General features: G+C 39.2%; 1 protein-coding gene across 14 annotated transcripts in view; it reads left to right on the top strand.

The window, feature by feature from the left end:
* The window catches only part of DOCK9 (dedicator of cytokinesis 9), a 433207-nt gene that overhangs the window by 259538 nt on the left and 153659 nt on the right, over positions 1 to 20010 (top strand). For all 14 annotated transcript variants that reach the window (XM_073614422.1, XM_073614424.1, XM_073614413.1 and 11 more), the window contains exons 14-20: positions 5400 to 5482; positions 6543 to 6665; positions 11857 to 11936; positions 12016 to 12200; positions 13538 to 13603; positions 15990 to 16082; positions 18349 to 18472. In XM_073614422.1, coding sequence (XP_073470523.1) covers positions 5400 to 5482; positions 6543 to 6665; positions 11857 to 11936; positions 12016 to 12200; positions 13538 to 13603; positions 15990 to 16082; positions 18349 to 18472 — 754 coding nt within the window. The remainder of the gene's footprint in view (positions 1 to 5399; positions 5483 to 6542; positions 6666 to 11856; positions 11937 to 12015; positions 12201 to 13537; positions 13604 to 15989; positions 16083 to 18348; positions 18473 to 20010) is intronic.

The raw sequence follows: 20010 nt of genomic DNA, 5'->3' as shown, positions 1-20010 counted from the left end.
GTGGCATTGATGTGGTGCATTCATCTTGGAGAGGATCCAATAGGATTAGAGATCTGTCAAGGAGGGAAACGGAATGGATTTTTCTTTTTAAAAGTTTGACCCCTAGGGGGCTTAATATTGAATTAGACTTGAATTGTTTTATCAATGATTTTTAATTTGATGAGTGATTACTAAGGGTAGAGATGTACGCCTTGGGACACCCACCTGATAGATGATATGGTATAGCTCTTGCCATGCAGAGGAGAGTGTAGAAGTTTTTAGTAAAGCATTGTCACTTTATGAGGGGGCACCATGGACTCCACTTGGGATGATTTGGGCATCATATAGAAGTAGAGTTTTATCCCCATGGAGTGCTTTTAGTTGTATTTCAGCGCTTTGCCCCATTTGAATATATAGTAGGTGGGATAAAGTGGTGAGAAATTATAACCATTATAGATATGTAAACTTTAGCTCCAAATAGAGGGGTATATGGTGATAACATTACGGTTGGCACCTACCAGTGGTTGCTCAAGTTTAACCGTAGTCGACTATATAACCCAGGACTTATAACGGGGGGCTGGGTGAAACATGTACATGTGTCCAGGCTTAAATAGGATTGGTTTTGGACATATAGATTGTCAATCATGGGTATATGGAACAAATTTTAATTTATCTGTTTTTAATTTAGTTAAATAGGGTGTTACAGTCTAACCATTCATCAATTAATATTTCTCTCTTTTTTATGGATATTTTTAAACTGATTTTAATATATTAAACTTTGATAGATATATTAATTCGTTATAACATTTTTAATGTTTATGATTATTATTAATTTTGTGATTATTAATTTTTAATCATGGTGAATAAATACTCTTAGAGTAAGAAGTTGAAAGGCTATAGCATTCAGGGTTCAGAGAATATAAGCGGAACGAATAATGAATGACGCTGTTATGAGGTGCTGGATAGTCGCAGTATATAAAATACATGAGGCTACATCTAGTTTGAGGAGGAAAAGTCTTATATTGTATTTAGTGTGTCTAATACGTAATGAATCCTTGTAATAGGGGTGTATTGCGCTCACGGGGACACGAGGAATGCGCAGGCGCGACGTACGTACTTTGCGCATGCGCGGTGAGCGATCTCCATTCTAACTGAGAGGAGGGTATATAAGAGACGATTGACAACCCGAGCGGCCTATCCCATGAGTGACCGAGTGACGGTGAACACCAGGAACGAGTGACGCGGAGTGATACGAACGTCGCGGTTTGAGCCTATCAGGAGAGGGGACCAGATCGAGCGGGGGGGGCGATCCAGGAGTGGGTGAGATAGGCGAGCAGACGCCTGCATACCTCGGGTCCGCCGTGACCGCAACCCCTAGAGAGTGTTTACAAGTTGTAGTGCTGTGCTGTGCTGTGCTGTGCAGTTGAACACAGGTTGCTGTGGAATTTCGCATTGCGTTTTTTGATTTAAAAAGTGTGAGTTTAACTTTTGAAGATTTGGCTTGTGTGCTATTCAATAAACTGGTTGTACGAATTACACTATTGGAGCTTTTCTTTTATTTCACATGTGGAACGGATTGTGTGTATATATACATTTGGAAGGCTGGTTCATCACCTTAATCCTTTCTGTTGGAGATTATTAAAGGGGTTGTAAAGGTAAAAATTTTTTCACCTTAATGCATTCTATGCATTAAGGTGAAAAAACTTCTGACAGAACCGCCACCCCCAGCCCCCCCGTTTTACTTACCTGACGCCTCGAAAGTCAGCTTCGCGTTCCCGACATCTGTTCCTCCGCTCACCCTGGCCGCTGATTGGCTGCAGTGGATGGATTGAAAGCAGCGCAGCCATTGGCTCGCGCTGCTGTCAATCACATCCGATGACGCGGCGCGCCGGGGGGCGGGGCCGAGTGATACAGCGAGCGGCTATAGCCGCCGGCTGTATCACGGGAGCGCGCCCGCAAGCACTCACCACCGTGCGAGGGAGCTCGCATTAAGGTGGTGAATGCTTGCGGGGAGGAGCTGAAACAGCCGCCGAGGGACCCCAGAAGACCAGGTTCGGGGCCACTCTGTGCAGAACGAGCTGCACAGTGAAGGTAAGTATAACATGTTTGTTATTTTAAAAAAAAAAAAAAAAACACCTTTACAAACGCTTTAAGCACTAAAGCAGTGGTTCTCAACTCCGGTCATCAGGACCCACTAACAGGCCAGGTTTGCAAGATAACTAAAATACATCACAGGTGATATCATTTGCTGCTCAGTGATTGCAGTATTCTAGTCTGCATCTCCCCAAGGTAATACTTAAAATCTGGCCTGTTGGTGGGTCCTGAGGACTGGAGTTGAGAACCACTGCACTAAAGCCTTACACGCAAGTGTGGGCAATTGGAGTTGGTGAGTGAGTTTTTCATCGGGAGTGGGTCCACTCAAACACCGGGTGTGGTGGAAGTTGGAAGGAAGACATATCACTGTTTTTGATGGACTTTATCACCAATATAATTTGATGTACTGTTATTTTTATTTTATTTTTATTTTATTAATTTCTGAACGAGAATTTGCACTTTACAACTTGTCACATGATTTTCACTTGGTGTTCACTTTATACATATATGAAGATATATGTGTATATATACAGTTCACTGTGTATTTATAAATAGGTATATTGTATATACTTTATCTGGTACTTAATTAGACACGGTAAAAGTATAGCACATTGTGTGACTTGAGCGCCACGGTTTTATTCAGCGTGTGGTTTAACACTGGTTGACACGTTATAGAAGAAAACATTATACACTTATATTTTATTTAAAGTGGCAGCTATAGCTTACTTACTTGTACTAACACATATTACACAATATTAATATTATTTATTGTGTGTAGACTCCGAGGCGCAGTGGTGGTAAACAAGGTATAGGTGGCCATTAATACTTTGGGAACCATTTTGACGGCATAAAAAGATATTCTTTAAGAAATTTTGTAGAAATGCATATTTGACTAGGGTCAAAATACTTGTTTTGTTTTTTGGTTTTTAGCTTTGCATAGATTTTTTTTGATTATGAGCTGTGGTACTTTTAAGCTTTATTGCAAATCTGCGTTTACATGAGCCGATGGACTGTTTGAAAAATTTGACACTGGTCACTGGTGTCTCCTAATGCCTAACTAATCTTTAACAACTTAATTCTTCTCAAATTTAAGTAATCTGTCTGTGCAAGGATGTTATTTCTATATGCTTCGAATTAGACTGCAGCTTTTTTTTTTCTCTCCAAGGATACTGCTTGAAGGACAAATTCTGCTTAGTGAAACCAGTCTGTCTACAAATTCTACTTAGTGAAACCAGTCTGTCTATTTTTCTCTACATGTTTTGTTGATTATTTATTTATAGTGATTAAGAATTTATAAGAAAAGCTCTGCTGTATCTTTACATATTATAATGCCCGTAGTGTGTCCACTACTAATGGTTTATTTCTAACCACCTTCAATTGGTCTCTAGGAAAAGTTTGTGTAGTGCACATGATCATGATTAAAATGCCATAAAACCCCTAAACTGGGCTAAACTATCGATCAGGGATTGTTGGAGCTGGGAAATGAGAAAGTACCTATTTTCATTTCAAACTTTTAGATCCCAAGGAAAAGCTGAGGAAGTTGTCACTTTGACCCCAATTTTTAAAGTCAATATGAAATACTTTCTCCATCTAATGAATGTCATCTGATGGTATGTGCCAAGTACTCCATAGACAGCCATATTGTCATCTGATTCAGTCAACCTGTCAAAAATCGAAAGTCATTCCTTGAAATTACAGCAAGAAAGCTTATTCACTGTGCAAAGAAGTGGCAGAGTTGGTATATTTTCTATAAGACCCCATTCACACTGGGGCTGCCCGAGCGTTAGCGGTAAAGCACTGCACGTTTTAGCTGCGCTTTTTGTCCGCTAGTAGGACTTTTTTAACCCCCGCTAGCGGCCAAAGAAGGGGTTAAAAACACCTGTGTTGTGGAGCTTCAGAAGCGCTTTTCAGGCGCTTTGGAAGCGCTGCCAATACATTGCAAAGGGCAGGGGCATTTTGAGAGCTGTATACAGCGCTCCCAAACCGCCCCAAAGATGCTGCTTTTTTTAAAAAAAGTCCTGCAAGCAGCATCTTTTGGGCGCTTTAGGAGCGGTGTATACACCACTCCTAAAGCGCCCCTGCCCACTGAAATTAATGGGCAGTGCCTGTAAAGTACCTCGGCAGCCGTGCTTTGCATGCACTTTTAACCATTTATTCAGCCGCTAGCAGGGGTTAAACTGAAAACTGCCTCAGTGTGAAAGGGGTCTAACTGTCGCTAGTGATTTGTTTATATATTGCATAGTTTTTACAGTATTAATAATATTGTTGAAAAAATATATATATCGGCAAATACAGAAAATACAGTGCACACCACCGGGGGAGCAACTCACAAGTAGTTTAACATACATATATATATATATATATATATATATATATATATATATATATATATCTTGTATAACAGTGTAAATTTGCTGTCCCCTCAAAATAACTCAACACACAGCCAGCCATTAATGTCTAAACCACTGGCAACAAAAGTGAGTACACCTCTAAGTGAAAATGTCCAAATTGGGCCCAAGTAGCCATTTTCCCTCCCCGATGTCATGTGACACGTTAGTGTTACAAGGTCTCAGTGTATTAAATTTGGGCCCAATTTGGACATTTTTACTCAGGGGTGTACTCACTTTTGTTGCCAGCGGTTTAGACATTAATGGCTGTGTGTTGTGTTATGTTATTTTGAGGGGACAGCAAATTTACACTGTTATACAAGCTGTACACTCACTACTTTTAATTGTAGTAAAGTGTCACCCTGGAAAGCCAGTGTAAAAGCCCTCAGGCTTTCACACTGGAGTGAGCGGAGAGGCACTTTACAGGCACTATTTTTAGCGCTTTAGCGCCTGTAAAGCACCTGTGTGAAAGTGGCCTTAAAGTTAAAAAAAAAAAAAAAAAAAAAAAAAAATTCACTCGCGCTGAGGAAGAGGTGTGTGTGCCTCAAAACATGCTCCGAATGCATATGCACCATGGTTAATCTTCACTCTTTTGAAACCGCAGTTATGTAATTATTAAATGCTCTGTTCACAGGGAGTATATTTTATTTGTCTGCCAAACCCCGTTTCATTAGGGCTTGGCTTCTGTATTCTACAACCTTGCCATTTCAGCCTCCATATCATCTGTGGTTAGTTTTGCCACGTTTTCCTTACAGTATTAAGTCAGTTTTTGCAGCGTCTTCTCTTCTTTAAATTCAATAACACTTGGTTCCCAGGGAACGGTGTTATTTCATCTCAGCAGGCAGTATTTCTCTAGAAGGTCAAGCTGCTTGACCACCATCGGTTCCTCTCTTCAGATTTTCTTTTTTCAGTTTTTGTGCTCCTTTGTTCTTTTCTCAGGTGGCTCAGAAGGTTTTAAAGAATGCCAAACAAGCATGCAGCAGACTTGGACAGTACAGGATGCCATTTGGCTGGGCAGCAAGGTAAGGCTAGCCAAACCTGTTTAGATTTTACTTTTCCAGCCCTGCGAGCTGAATGAGAGGAATTAGTTGATTCATCCATCCAAGCTAAACCGTGTGGATAGAGAAATTTACAATGCCGGCTATTGTATTCAGCCATCTGCAGCATCCATGGGCTGTCTGAATACCTGAACAGTGACTGCATCCAATTAGATGCAGTCATTGTTGGGCGCACAATTTCTCACTTTCCTCCCTCGATTTTAAAATCAACGTTGTCAAGCTGGGTGATGGTGGTGAAATGAATATGTTATGTTCAGCCAGTTTAAGTAGTGTGCATCATCACATCTCCATTGTGTTTAAAGGGGCTTTGCCCCTTTAAACAAAAATCTGCTGACAAGATATAAGGAGCAGACACCTAGAAGTCTACGTACATTTTGTAGATTTCAGTCCACCTGAATTCTGGGCTGGTCTGACAGGCAAAGCTCAAACATGTCTGGGGTGGTCAGAGCTTGACTCTTCCTTCCCCCCCATATTCCTAAATGCTCATCACATTGACTGCATTGCCTAATTGAAATGTGCAGGAGACAGAAATACACTACTTCAGCAATGTTCGTTAATGCCGAAACCTAGCCTTTCAGAATAGGCCAGCATTAAGCTTTTTTTTTTTTTTTTTTTTTTTTTTTTTTTTTGCTAAACCATGTTTCCTTATAATCGTGTGTATATATCATAGATAGAGAGATATATATCTCTATATATAGATCTATATATATATATATATATATATATAGAGCGAGAGAGAGAGAAAGAGAGATATATTTCTATCTATCTATCATATATATATATATATATAATCTCTATCTATCTAGATATATCTATATATATATATATATATATATATATATATATATATATATATATATAATATCTAACGATGAGGCTTGCTTGTAATAGTGTAATGGAATGAAGTGAACAGTGTTGTTAGGTTCACATATGTTAGTTTTCGATCTAGAATATAAGGGAAACCATTTGATTCTTTTTGAAAACTGAAATGTTAAAATATGTTTTTTTTTTGTTTTTTTTGCAGACCATTGTTCAAAGATAGTTCAGGAACACTGGACAAGACTGCAAGATTTTCTGCTATTTTCCGGCAGGATAGTAACAAACTGTCAAATGAAGATATGTTGAAATTGCTTGTTGACTTTAGAAAGTGAGTATGCTGACCTTTATTTTTTTATATATATATATATATATATATATATATATATATATATATATATATATATATATATATATATATATATATATATATATATATATATATATGTGTGTATATATATATATATATATATATATATATATATATATATATATATACATATATATATATATATACACATATATATATATACACACATATACAGTGGGGATGGAAAGTATTCAGACCCCCTTAAATTTTTCACTCTTTGTTATATTGCAGCCATTTGCTAAAATCATTTTTCTTCCTCATTAATGTACACACAGCACCCCATATTGACAGAAAAACACAGGCTTGTTGACATTTTTGCAGATTTATTAAAAAAGAAAAACTGAAATATCACATGGTCCTAAGTATTCAGACCCTTTGCTCAGTATTTAGTAGAAGCACCCTTTTGATCTAATACAGCCATGAGTCTTTTTGGGAAAGATGCAACAAGTTTTTCACACCTTTTTTTTGGGGATCCTCTGCCATTCCTCCTTGCAGATCCTCTCCAGTTCTGATAGGTTGGATGGTAAACGTTGGTGGACAGCCATTTTTAGGTCTCTCCAGAGATGCTCAATTGGGTTTAAGTCAGGGCTCTGGCTGGGCCATTCAAGAACAGCCACGGAGTTGTTGTGAAGCCACTCCTTCATTATTTTAGCTGTGTGCTTAGGGTCATTGTTTTGTTAGAAGGTAAACCTTCGGCCCAGTCTAAGGTCCTGAGCACTCTGGAGAAGGTTTTCGTCCAGGATATACCTGTACTTGGCTGCATTTATCTTTCCCTTGATTGCAACTAGTCGTCCTGTCCCTGCAGCTGAAAAACACCCCCACAGCATGATGCTGCCACCACCATGCTTCACTGTTGGGACTGTATTGGACAGGTGATGAGCAGTGCCTGTTTTTCTCCACACATACCGCTTAGAATTAAGGCCAAAAAGTTCCATCTTGGTCTCATCAGTCCAGAGAATCTTATTTCTCACCATCTTAGAGTCCTTTGGGTGTTTTTTTAGCAAACTCCATGCAGGCTTTTATGTGTCTTGCACTGAGGAGAGGCTTCCGTCGGGCCACTCTGCCATAAAGCCCCGACTGGTGGAGGGCTGCAGTGATGGTTGACTTTCTACAACTTTCTCCCATCTCCTGACTGCATCTCTGGAGCTCAGCCACAGTGATCTTTGGGTTCTTCTTTACCTCTCTCACCAAGGCTCTTCTCCCTCGATAGCTCAGTTTGGCTGGACGGCCAGCTCTAGAAAGGGTTCTGGTCATCCCAAACGTCTTCTATTTAAGGATTTTGGAGGCCACTGTGCTCTTAGGAACCTTAAGTGCAGCAGAAAATTTTTTTGTAATCTTGGCCAGATCTGTGCCTTGCCACAATTCTGTCTCTGAGCTCTTCAGGCAGGTACTTTGACCTCATGATTCTCATTTGCTCTGACATGCACTGTGAGCTGTAAGGTCTTATATAGACAGGTGTGTGGCTTTCCTAATCAAGTCCAATCAGTATAATCAAACACAGCTGGACTCAAATGAAGGTGTAGAACCATCTCAAGGATGATCAGAAGAAATGGACAGCACCTGAGTTAAATATATGAGTGTCATAGCAAAGGGTCTGAATACTTAGGACCATGTGATATTTCAGTTTTTCTTTTTAATAAATCTGCAAAAATGTCAACAATTCTGTGTTTTTCTGTCAATATGGGGTGCTGTGTGTACATTAATGAGGAAAAAAATGAACTTAATGCGGGATTCCGACCAGCTACAAAAAAAATTTAAAGTCAGCAGCTACAAACACTGTAGCTGCTGACTTTAAATAAGTAGACTTACCTGTTCTGGGTGCCCGCGATGTCGGCCTCCCGAGGCCGACCCGTCCCTCGGCTCTCGGGTCCCGGCACCGCCATCCTAGGTAAGGGAAACAGGCAGTGGAGCCTTGCGGCTTCACTGCCAGTTTCCTACTGCGCACGCGCGAGCGATCTGTGAACAGCCCCGTGTTCTGGGAACACACACAGTTCCCAGAAGACAACGGGGCCGCTCACCAAGGAGCAAAACACGCCACGGAATAGGAAGAGGCAGATTAGGAAGACTGCTTAGCAACAAGGGTTTAGATAAGTATAACATTTTTTTTTTTTCCAAATGTTTTTTTTTTTGTTAGGATTTTTGGTGGAATTTTTTTTTCCAGGGTGGCCCTCCACTTGAAATGATTTTAGCAAATGGCTGCAAAATAACAGAGTGAAAAGTTTAAGGGAGGTCTGAATACTTTCCGTCCCCACTGTATATATATTATACAGTGTGTGTATATATCTATAGATAGTGTGTGTGTGTGTGTACGTGTATATTATTATTAAACAGGATTTATATAGCGCTAACAGTTTACGAAGCGCTTTACAACATGAGGGCAGACCGTACACTTACAATACAAATCAATACTGGCGGAATCAGCGGGCCCTGCTCGTTAGAGCTTACATTCTAGAAGGAAGGGTCAAGTGGAAACAAAAGGTAATAACTGTGGGGGGTGAGATGATGGAGAAAACTAAAAAACAGTTGTTAGGTGTGGATAGGGTAAGCTTCTCTGAAGAGAAGGGTTTTCAGGGATCGTTTAAAAGCTAATGGAGTAGGAGATAAGCGGACAAATTGGGGAAAGACATTCCATAGGATTGGAGAGGCTTTTGGAAAAGTCCTGGAGGCGAGCATGGGAGGAGGTGATGAGGGAGCTAGAGAGCAGAAGGTCTTGAGAGGAAGGAAGAGAACGAGTAGGTTGGTCTTTAGAGACTAGGCTAGTGATGTAGTTGGGGGCTAAATTGTGGATGGCTTTGTACGTAGTTGTTAGTATTTTGAATTTAATTCTTTGGCCGACCGGAAGCCAGTGGAGGGATTGACAGAGGGGGGTAGCAGACACAGCGATTGGTAAGGTGGATGAGTCTGGCAGCAGCATTCATGATGGATTGAAGAGGTGATAGACTATGTAGAGGTAAACCAATGAGAAGGGAGTTGCAGTAGTCGAGGTGAGAGACGACCAGTGAGTGAATTAAGAGCTTTGTTGTGTCATTGGTTAGAAAGGGGCGTATTTTGGATATGTTGCAGAGGTTGAGGCGGCAAGATTTGGACAGTGATTTGGACGTGCGCTTAAAGGAGAGTCCAGGACTACACCTAGAACCTTGGCATATGGGGATGGGCTTATAGTTGTGCCATCGATCAGATAGATAGATATATATCTATGTGTGTGTTGTTTTAGGCCCCCATCCGATCCACTAAAAACAGACGTATGGCGATACGTTCAGCCACCCTTCTGTCAGATTGGATGAGATCTAATGAAAACGGACAGACTGTCAGTTTTTGTCCGATCTTCCCATAGAAATCAGCGGTGCTCTGACGGGTCCCTCCCTGCTCAATGAGCAGAGACTGACCTGTCATCCACCGGCTCAGTGGAGATCAATGGACCAATCTCCTGCTGAGCTGGCGGCTCCACTGAGCGCATCTGCCCTGTGTAAAAGGGGCCTTAGTGATAATATGGAGGCTACAATAGCTGACTTTTTCATTCTGTTTTTTGGCTGCCTTGTTGACACACTTCTTTTTTTTTTTTTTTTTTTTTTTTAAGTACTTTGAGTGACAGACCTGGAATGAAGGTTTTCATTTGGCTTAGACCATCTAACGCTGGCCATACACTGTGCGAATTTTGGCCAGTACTTGGGGAACCAAAATTCAGTTAGTGGGTGGTCATATCATCACCTTCCTGCCTGACATCCTTTAATTCAAAAATTAAAGAAGCCGGGTGGAAAATTTTCGGCGGAACTGTGGTTGCATCCATTTAGATTTAGCCGCTGTTCTGTTATTTTGCAGGCTGAACAAAAATAAATCTATATGTGTTTGGCCAGCTGAAAGCAGAACTTCACCCAAAAGGTTAGGGAGGTGAAGTGGGGGGGCCACAGGTTTTGACAGTTACCTGCTCCCGCTTTCAGTCAGATCACTGCGGCAGATCCAGAAGGCTTTAGGGGTTCATGGAGTCACAGCAAGCTGCTCACAGTTAACTTGCCAGTGCAGGGGACCCAAAGACCAGTGAAGAACTGGCTTGGGTGAGAATGGTGCTGGATCCTTGGACAGGTAAGTGTCTTTTTAATAAAAGTCAGCAGCTACAGTATTTGTAGCTGCTTTAATTTTTTAGTTTTTAGGGTGAAGAACCACTTTAAGGGTCAGTGTGGAAGAGCTTGTGTTCACTTTAGAAATGCTTCTCTTCCCTTACAAGTCTATGAGCCTGCAAAGGAAGGTCAAATGCAGGTCAAAATGTATCTGAAATAAATTCTGAATGATCTCAGAAGCATTTCAAATGGATGGCAAAAGCACCCTGTGTTTGCATTCTAAAGTTTGTCTTCACAAGTCCCTAAAGATACCAACCATAAAGCTTGGATACATGCACACTGAACATTTTTACAGCAGCTGTTTTTGGCTTCAGACGTTTTTTACTACAGTCAATAAACTCCCCTCTATGTTATCCTATGTGTCCATGCACACATAGGCTGTTATCAGCAGTTTTTGGCTGGGGCGGTTTTTGGCTTTAAAAAAACAAACAAAACTAGTGTGTTCTGAGAGGAATTTTTCAGCTGTTTTCAGCTGTTAAAAGGCTCTAACATCAAAAAACGCTGATAAACGCTCAAAAATGCCTCTCACCAGCGTTTTTTACATTTTTGATCCATTGAAAAAATTGTATATATTAAAAAAAAAAAAAACGTGCTAAAAAACGCTATTGCAAAAATGTTGAAAAACTCACTGCAAAGCTATTGGCGTTTTTATAGCGTTATTTTAACGCCCAGTGTGCATGAGGCCTTAATGGAAATTCATCTCAAAAGGACCTTCTGTACCTGAGAAATGTAATGCGCAAAGTAGGTCAAATGCAGTCTCAGAAAAGTCATCCACTCTGTACTATTGAGGAAAATTGAAATCAGCATTTGATGTTTGCCTGAAAGTACCATCAAATGCAAGAAAACAATGAACAGTTACGAAAGCCGTACCAAGCCTCACTAGCTCTACCTTTAGGTTGGGCCTTAAGAATATAGTGTCATCATATGTTTTGAGTGTCTGCATGTTTTTTACTTTTCTCTGCCAGTGTGTTCCCTGTGAGAATGTCTCCATGAAATTTTGCTATTATGTAACACAACATTCTGTTTCTTTTTTTCAGGCCTGAAAAGATGGCCAAGCTTCCAGTTATTTTAGGAAATTTAGACATTCACATTGACAATGTGTCTCCTGATTTTCCAAGTAGGTGCACTGTGTTAAGAAAAAAATAACTGTATTAGTGAAATCCATATGGTATAATATTTATTTGTTATTTCTGCAGATTATGTGAATTCCTCTTACATTCCTATGAAGCAATTTGAGAGCAGTGCAGATACTGTGACATTTGAAGTAGAAGAGTTTGTTCCTTGCATTCCCAAGCACACACAACCGTTCACCATCTACAACAACCACCTCTATGTTTACCCAAAGCACTTGAAATATGATGGCCAGAAGGCCTTTGCAAAGGTAAGGGAAATCCTGTTAGATTTTCAAATTACTGGTTGTATTTGCTTTTTTTATTTTCTCTTAGATGAAAATGAATTTTCCACATACCCACAGTCTTAAATGAGACTATAGCTGGATTCCTCATATAGACATATATTCCATTTCTCTGAAGAGGTACTGCTCATTATGCAGGGTTTATTTGTGTATATCTTGTTTTTAGAAGCTCTTCTTTCCTTATACGTGCATGTGGCTGTTGTTTATGGCACTGACCAAGTATTAAATCCATAGTTGGGTATTGTGCAGCGCCTTAAGTTTGAATTGATGGATGCCCCCTTCTATGGATGCTGCTATTGAATTCATCCCAGTTGGGTTATGTCACCTTCTTGGTCTGCTACTGTAGTTGTGCAGTTAACTAGAATTCATCACACCAGGCATTGCCTTTTTGTCATGGGTAGTCTTGGATATAAGTGTTTTTCTGTGGGTTCTTCTGCTTTCTTCCCCTTATGGACAACATTTTCCTCTCATATGAGTTGTTGTAAGCCACGGTTTTATTTGGATTATATTTGTATTATGGACTAGCAGTTTTCCATTAGAATTTAAGCCTTTTATTGTCTTCTGTTAATTCAAGAAGGGCTGCCTCCCATACAATTGTCATTTTGATAATTTGCTTGGATTTATTCTTTGTACACTAGCTTAGAAATGCATAGCAAATCTGCCTACTCTAAGCAATGGTTACTACTACTTTGCTTGTTTCTCCACAAAGCTCACACTTGGTAATCTGTTCACATGTTAAAGGGGTAGTAAACCGCTAATTTTTTTTTTTTAAACCTGCAGGGCAGTATCATAATGTGCTAGTATGCATTGCATACTAGCACATTATGTGAAACTTGCCTTCGAATGAAGCCCTCTGTCACCGTTGAAGGTGTTTCCATCTTCACCCTGTCTTCCCTCCAGGTTCGCGGATTTCGGCTGTGTGAGTGGCCAGAGCTGCAATGACGTCACTCCCGCTCACGTGTTTACGGACTCTGAAAGAATGGCACAGGCATGGCGTTCCTTCAGAGCGCATGTGCTGGTGATGTCACCGGCTGCATCTAAAGTAAATATCTCTATAAAAGGTGCACGTTTAGGAGATATTTACATTACCTATGGGTAAGCCTTATTATAGGCTTACTTAGAGGTAAAAATCATGCATGGGAGCTTCTTCCCACTTTACGCAAATGTAAAATTTTAGTTAATTTGAACATTTTAAGGCTTTTTAGTATCAATTTACCCGCGTTATGTCATCTTGTATCGAAAATCACTTGATGCTGCTGTTGCTTCATAAATACATTTCTGTGCATGCTTCTTTTTTTTTTTAGGCCAGAAACATAGCCATATCAATTGAATTCAGAGATTCAGATGATGAAGATGCACAGCCATTAATGGTGTGTTTTAATTTCTTTTTTGCGTTATGCTTAATGTTAAATTTGTTTATTATGCAAATCAGAAGATAAGTAATATCACGTAATCAAACCTGTTTGCGTACTAATGTTCGGCTTTCTTGGTTTAGCCACTTTTGGTAAACTTCCATTAAAAAATTTAAAAAATTGAATCCAGTGCAGTGAGATTTCTTAGTAATTTTCTTCACAATGCTTTAATTTGTAGTCTGCCAAGGGGAAAAATGTCTGCAGTTCTAAAGTACAGCCACCTTGTGCAGCAGTCTCCCAGATTCTACAGTTATGGCCATATTTCCTGACAGTTTCTTTATAAAATAATAATCCATCAAAAAAATAAAGTTTATCCAAGAAAAGCTGTAAATTTAAACATTAATTGGAGCCAGGTACTATTGTAAAGTGCAATGCATGGAGCTGACCAATGGACAAGACTGGCTAAAGACAGGAGGCTGCAGAACCAAAAGAAGGTCTGGAGAAGATGGCAGCAACGGAGTAATAAGGGGGAGTGCGGAGCCTAACACCTGCTGCTATACACCCAAATGCCTTCACAATTCCACTGAAGCCGGTCTTGCACATGTAGAATTTCGTTTGGAGAAGAAAGTATAAAAATTGCCTTTCAAAGTTCCTTTCATGGACTAGCCTAATTTTGAATGACTCTTTGTTTGAATACCATGTTAGTGTCTCACTTTTTTTACAAATGTTTTATTCCAGATACGGCAAGTGCATGCTCATAAGACTAGTTACAATTTTTCTCAGCTGTGAGTGAATTCAACAATTAGTCATTTATTTCCATTAGATTCGGAAAAATGTTTCCATCCTTGTCCTTCAATTGTTTTGCTCATCAAGTGTCAAAACGCTTCTTTTGAGTCTTAATCGAACAAACATTCTGAAAATTAATTTTTATTTCAACTAAATTCTACAGTTGTAAGGCCGGGTTAAAATGTTTGGTATAATCCTTTAATTAGTACATTGTGATGATAATTTTTTACAGTATTAAATTACAATTGCAGTATTTAAAAAAAGAAGCAAGCGTTCTTAAAGCTGAACTCCAGGGAAACATCTACAATAACCGTTGCCAAAGTGTTTGCATTTTTCTTTATCCAGTTCTGAAACGCTCATTAAAAACGATGGAGATAGACATTCTGAAGGGCTCATCCCTTTGCTCTCTCCCACTATAAGCATGCTAGGTGTCAGTACATGTGCAGACAGTAAACTGGCATCAAATACTGCTTCTAGATTTCTCAGTACTGTTTTACAGGGATTAGAGAGGCTAATAACAAGTCACATTCAGGTACTTAACTCTAGTTGCTTTTAAAAATGCATTTAATTATTTTGTAAGTGATTAATAATGGTCCCAATTGAGTCTTACCTCTGCTTAACCTGGCTCAACAATAATAGGGCTAAAAAAATAGCTATTTTACGTTAAAGCCCAATTGAACCCTTGGGTTATTTTTCCTGTTATGCAGCCAGACTTTATAACTAGTAAAGCATATGTTATATCTTTTTTCAATACTATTTTTTATTAATGGTCTTTTGAAAAGCTTCCTATGTTGGCATTACACTGTGAGCTGGGCAGCTGCTCTTACACAGAGCACAGCATTCTGGGTCTCAAGCAGCCTGACACTCTCCCTGCACAATACTCCAATAAATTACTCTTATGAGGGGTGTTGCTAACTGAAACAATGTACAGTGAGAGTGTGAGACTGCTACTCTCTGTGTGAAAGCAGCAATCTGTCTGTCCAGTGTTCTGCAGAAACATACAGCTTTAGTAGTTCAATACATATATATTAAGTTAAAATGATTTTTTTTTAAATGCATTCTTACATTTATACGTAACATTTGTTGGCTTTAAAGTGATTGTAAAGCTATATTTTGTCTTTGATAAAATAATAAATATGGTATACTTAGCTGCTCTGTTCAATGGCATTGCACAGAGTGGCCCCGAACCTCCTTTTCTGGGGTCCCCCGCTGGCGCTGTCTGTACCTCATCTTTTATATCTGTCCCCACTGTAAAGTGCTTGTGATGGAGGCAGATGTGTGGGCTTGTTCCTGAGCCAGGCTGTGTGTGTCCATTGACCCACATAGCGCATCTCGGCCCCCACCCCCTTGCTGCCGTCTGAGCCAGAGAGAGACCAACACTGCTGCTCTTGATCACAACACTGGATCGAGATTGGGCTCAGGTAAGTATTAACGGGGGTGGGGGGAGGAAGTTAATCATCGAAGTTTGATGCATTATGGTAAGAAAAAAAAATCATGCCTTTTTAAAACCACTTTAAAAATGAGGGAAGAAAACACATCATTGAAAAACATAGTAAAGTAAATTAGAATTTTGTTTATCAATTACATGCCTAAATACTCTCCCCCTCCCCTTTCACAGTGTATATATAGCAGGCCTGGTTGTCCTGTGTTTGTGAAAAATGCATTGGCCTGTGTTTTACACCATCAGCAGAATCCTGAGTTCTATGATGAGGTAGGTTATTTTATACTGTGCTTGGCATGCTGGATGAAGACACCATTTAAATTTGACATTACAGGTTTAGATTACCTTAGACACTAGATGCCTAATGCATTTATTGGATTAGATAAGGAATCAGCCTAATATAAAGTCATGCTCTGTATTATAACTTAAAGCGGTAATAAACACAAAAGCAAACATTTAATATATTGCACCTTACCAATTCTTCGATGTGGTGTCTGCATTTTCTTTTTTTGGCTTTCTTTCCTTTATTCTTACCTGGTAATTGGACCAGTAATTCTTTTTTTTTCAAAAGAACAACCTGTGTTTACAGGGATGAGGCAAACCATTTAATGACAAGGGTGCTTACAACGATCAGCTTTTTATTTATGTAAAATCTTTATCCCAAGAGTAATTACAACTTTGTTTAACTGCTTATAAGGTGTTTGTTGAGATTGGCCTCAGTTTGTTAATGTATTTAAATCTGCTAGTAGGTCTAACACTGCCCTCCCCCAGATTAACAATGCTACTATCCAAAGGTGCCTCTGTGCTCCTTCATCCAGAGTGGAGGCACTCTAATACAGGGGAGGGGTGTTACTGGCCTGATCACCAGGTGAAAACCGAGGGGGAAAAAAAAGCCTAAGAAAAGAAAAATAATGCAGCTACCACATAATAGGTATCGGTAGTTGGTATTGGCGAGTACTTGAGAGAAAGTAATGGTACTTTGACTCGGTCCTAAAAAACTGGCATCTGTGCATCCCTAGCAATTTTTAATAACATTTGATTATAATATGACTTTTGTAGTAACTGTATACGTTATATTAATAATAATAATATTTTTTTATTTTTTCCCCACGAAAGTGGAGCTAACCTTTAAGATTGGATTGGTTATTCATTATGGACATTGAACTTTTGAGTATTGTCAGACTAAGGTTTGGCCATACATAATTAATTTGTTTCTGAACGGAAAAAGAAAACAGATCCACACAAACACGGTAGATGGAGGAATCCCCCTCCCCCCCACCAGGACATTGTATTCTGACAGCAGCAGTGATCAGAATACAATAATCAGTAGCTGCAGCTGCTGATCATCAAACAAGTTTCCAACATCCCTTCGCCCTCGTTCACGCTGGAGCATTTTGACATGTGATTTGACATGTCAAATCGGCGGCAATTGCCGTCAGTGGCACCATCCTAATCGGTGCGATGCCGCATCTGCGGTGCTGCACCGATTTCAGAAAGTAGTTTCTGTACTACTTTTTGCGATTTACATTGACATCTGTGCAGAAACCTGCACAGATGTCTATGAAATTGCGTCCGAAATCGGGACTGACATACGGGAGTAAAATCATGCGAGTTCAGCTGAACTCGCATGGCTTCATTCCTTCAGCTCAGTGTGAACCTGGGCTTCAACAGAAAACTATTTAAATAATTTACTTTTGTCAAGTGGTGAAGGCCACCCGCCGATCAAAATTCAGCTGGTGCCCGTTGGACCGGCACAGTTTCAATCAGCCTGGGTTTCCCACTGTGTGTGTTTCAGACACCACATGTGATTCGCACAGCATTCCTGTGCATCACATGCAATTTTTGTGCAGTGCAATTTGAGCCATACATTTTGTATGGCTCATATCACATCCACAGCAAAATAATGCAGGACCCATTTTTTTTTCTTCTTTTTTTTTCCACACCCATGCAATTCTGGCAATCGCACTGCATTTTGTGATCTCTTTTGGAGTGTCTGTAATCTAACATTGACACCCACAGGAGATCGCATGGACGCCGTGCAATTGCTATGCGGTGTGATGCGGGGAAACGCAGCGAAACTTGTGCGTTTCCCACATCGCATCAGTGTGAACCAGGGCTTAGTTTATGACCAGCTCAAGTAATATGATTTTTTTTTTTTTTTTTTTTTCACAGTTGTCTTGATTGCTTGACTACATAGAGAAACTGATTTACTACTAATAAAGTAATGGTGTTTGTAATGGAAGGGTTTTGTGAATGGGCTCATACTTCCACATTTTCCTAGAATCCTATGAGTTATGATACTAATGCTGCGCAGGAATAACAATGTTTAAGTTTATACCATGTTGTAATTGCTCTTGTAGGTTCTCTGTGAAAGACAGATATATGATAATTGTACCTTTTCTCTTGAAGGCTTAGGACTATAAAGAGAGGTGTTGTTTTGTCACGTTTATAAAAAGTTCTCTTTATTTAACCTGGCTTGCTTTAAGCAGAAAAGTGTTTTTTTTTTTTTTTTGTTTTTTTTTTTATCTTTCTGCAGATTAAAATAGAGCTGCCCACACAACTTCATGAAAAACACCATTTGCTGTTCACATTCTACCATGTCAGCTGTGACACTTCTAGCAAGGGAGGCACAAAGAAGAAAGATGTTATTGAAAGCCAAGGTTTGTGCTTACATAGAGTGTATTAGACATAATTTGTTTCAATCCTTCTTTTATTAATTTTAAAAACAGCTATACAAATACATATAAATTATTCTCATCACAAAAGTGAACCTTATATTATATTGCATCCTCACCATAGGATATCGGTATTCCGTAATAATGTCTAACATCCAATTCTATACTAATCCATCTAACATCTATTTCAATACATTGTCCATCCAACATTCATACCTACCATTAATTATTAACTACTTTTCCACCCATTTACAAACATACAATCTATACATATACGCATACCTAAAAAAAAAAAAAAAAAGGTTTCTCGCATCACCATGCAGTGTTCTGTTCCCTTTCATAGATATTGCAGAATTTGTATCGAGAACCGAAACTTATCCCATTGATGCCACATTTTGGACTTTTGATTCTTTTCAGTCCCTTCTGTCCTTATCTGTTCCTCCATATGTTGTGTTTCGTTCATTTCACATATCCATTCCACTATTGTAGGACTTTTTGTTTTTTTCCATTTTCGTGCTAATATTGTCCTGGCTGCAATTATCATATGGTGAAGAATAACCGTCTTTATAGATTTCAGTGGCCCTGGTATTGCGACCTTAACACTTGGTTGCATCTCAATTCCAGACACCAATTGATATATTTCAAATATTTTACACCAGGTCCTTCAACATATAGCATTCATACCAGATATGTGTCATTGTTCCTCTATCCCTAAGACATCTCCAACAATTCTCTGTATTATCTTTATTTTATTTAGATCCACTGAACTCTAGTACCACCTCATCATGATTTTATAGTTACGATCTAACTGCTACCGATTGTTTATGTATTAATAGAAATGCCTTGTCCCATTCTATTAATGGGATCAGACTCTCTAATTCATTTTCCCATTTTCTTATACTTCCTAGTTCATTAAGGGGTCCAGAGGGAAGTAGAAGTTTATAGACTATGGATAGCTTATGGGTCGGTCTTCGTTCCTCTATTAACAGTTGTTCAAACTTGGTTAATGGTCTATCAATCACGGACTGCTGTCAGAAATTTGATGCATGTTTTTAATTGATAATGCTGTATCCATTTATTTTTATGTTCAGGCCCCATTTCAAGTAATCGTGGAAGTTTACCTTCTTCTAAGGTTTGAACTATCCAAGTATTCTCCAGTCTGTTCCATTTCATGAAAGTTAGTGCGGTTAATGGTTGTAGAAATTCAGGGTTGGAGTATTAGACATAATTTAATTAAAATAAAGGCATTCATTTAGACATAACCTCACAATATAACATTTCCAACCTCCGCTATAAAAATTTTATGTAATGGTTCTGCATTTTAAAACTGAAGTTATACCGTCTATGCACTGGCTGAGCTGTCTTGCAGCACAGAATATAGGCCACGTCTCAGAGGGCCAGTGTGCAGGGACCAGAAGTGACAGAAATAGTTCTTGGTCTAGATAACAATATTTTACTGAATCAGAGGTTCTTTTTCTTAGAGGCACGAGCTGTTAGAATATATAAATATTCCTAGATTGTAA

Source organism: Aquarana catesbeiana, linkage group LG02 (genome assembly GCF_042186555.1).
Source record: "Aquarana catesbeiana isolate 2022-GZ linkage group LG02, ASM4218655v1, whole genome shotgun sequence".
Lineage (NCBI taxonomy): Eukaryota > Metazoa > Chordata > Amphibia > Anura > Ranidae > Aquarana > Aquarana catesbeiana.
This window is presented reverse-complemented; position numbering and strand designations above follow the sequence as displayed.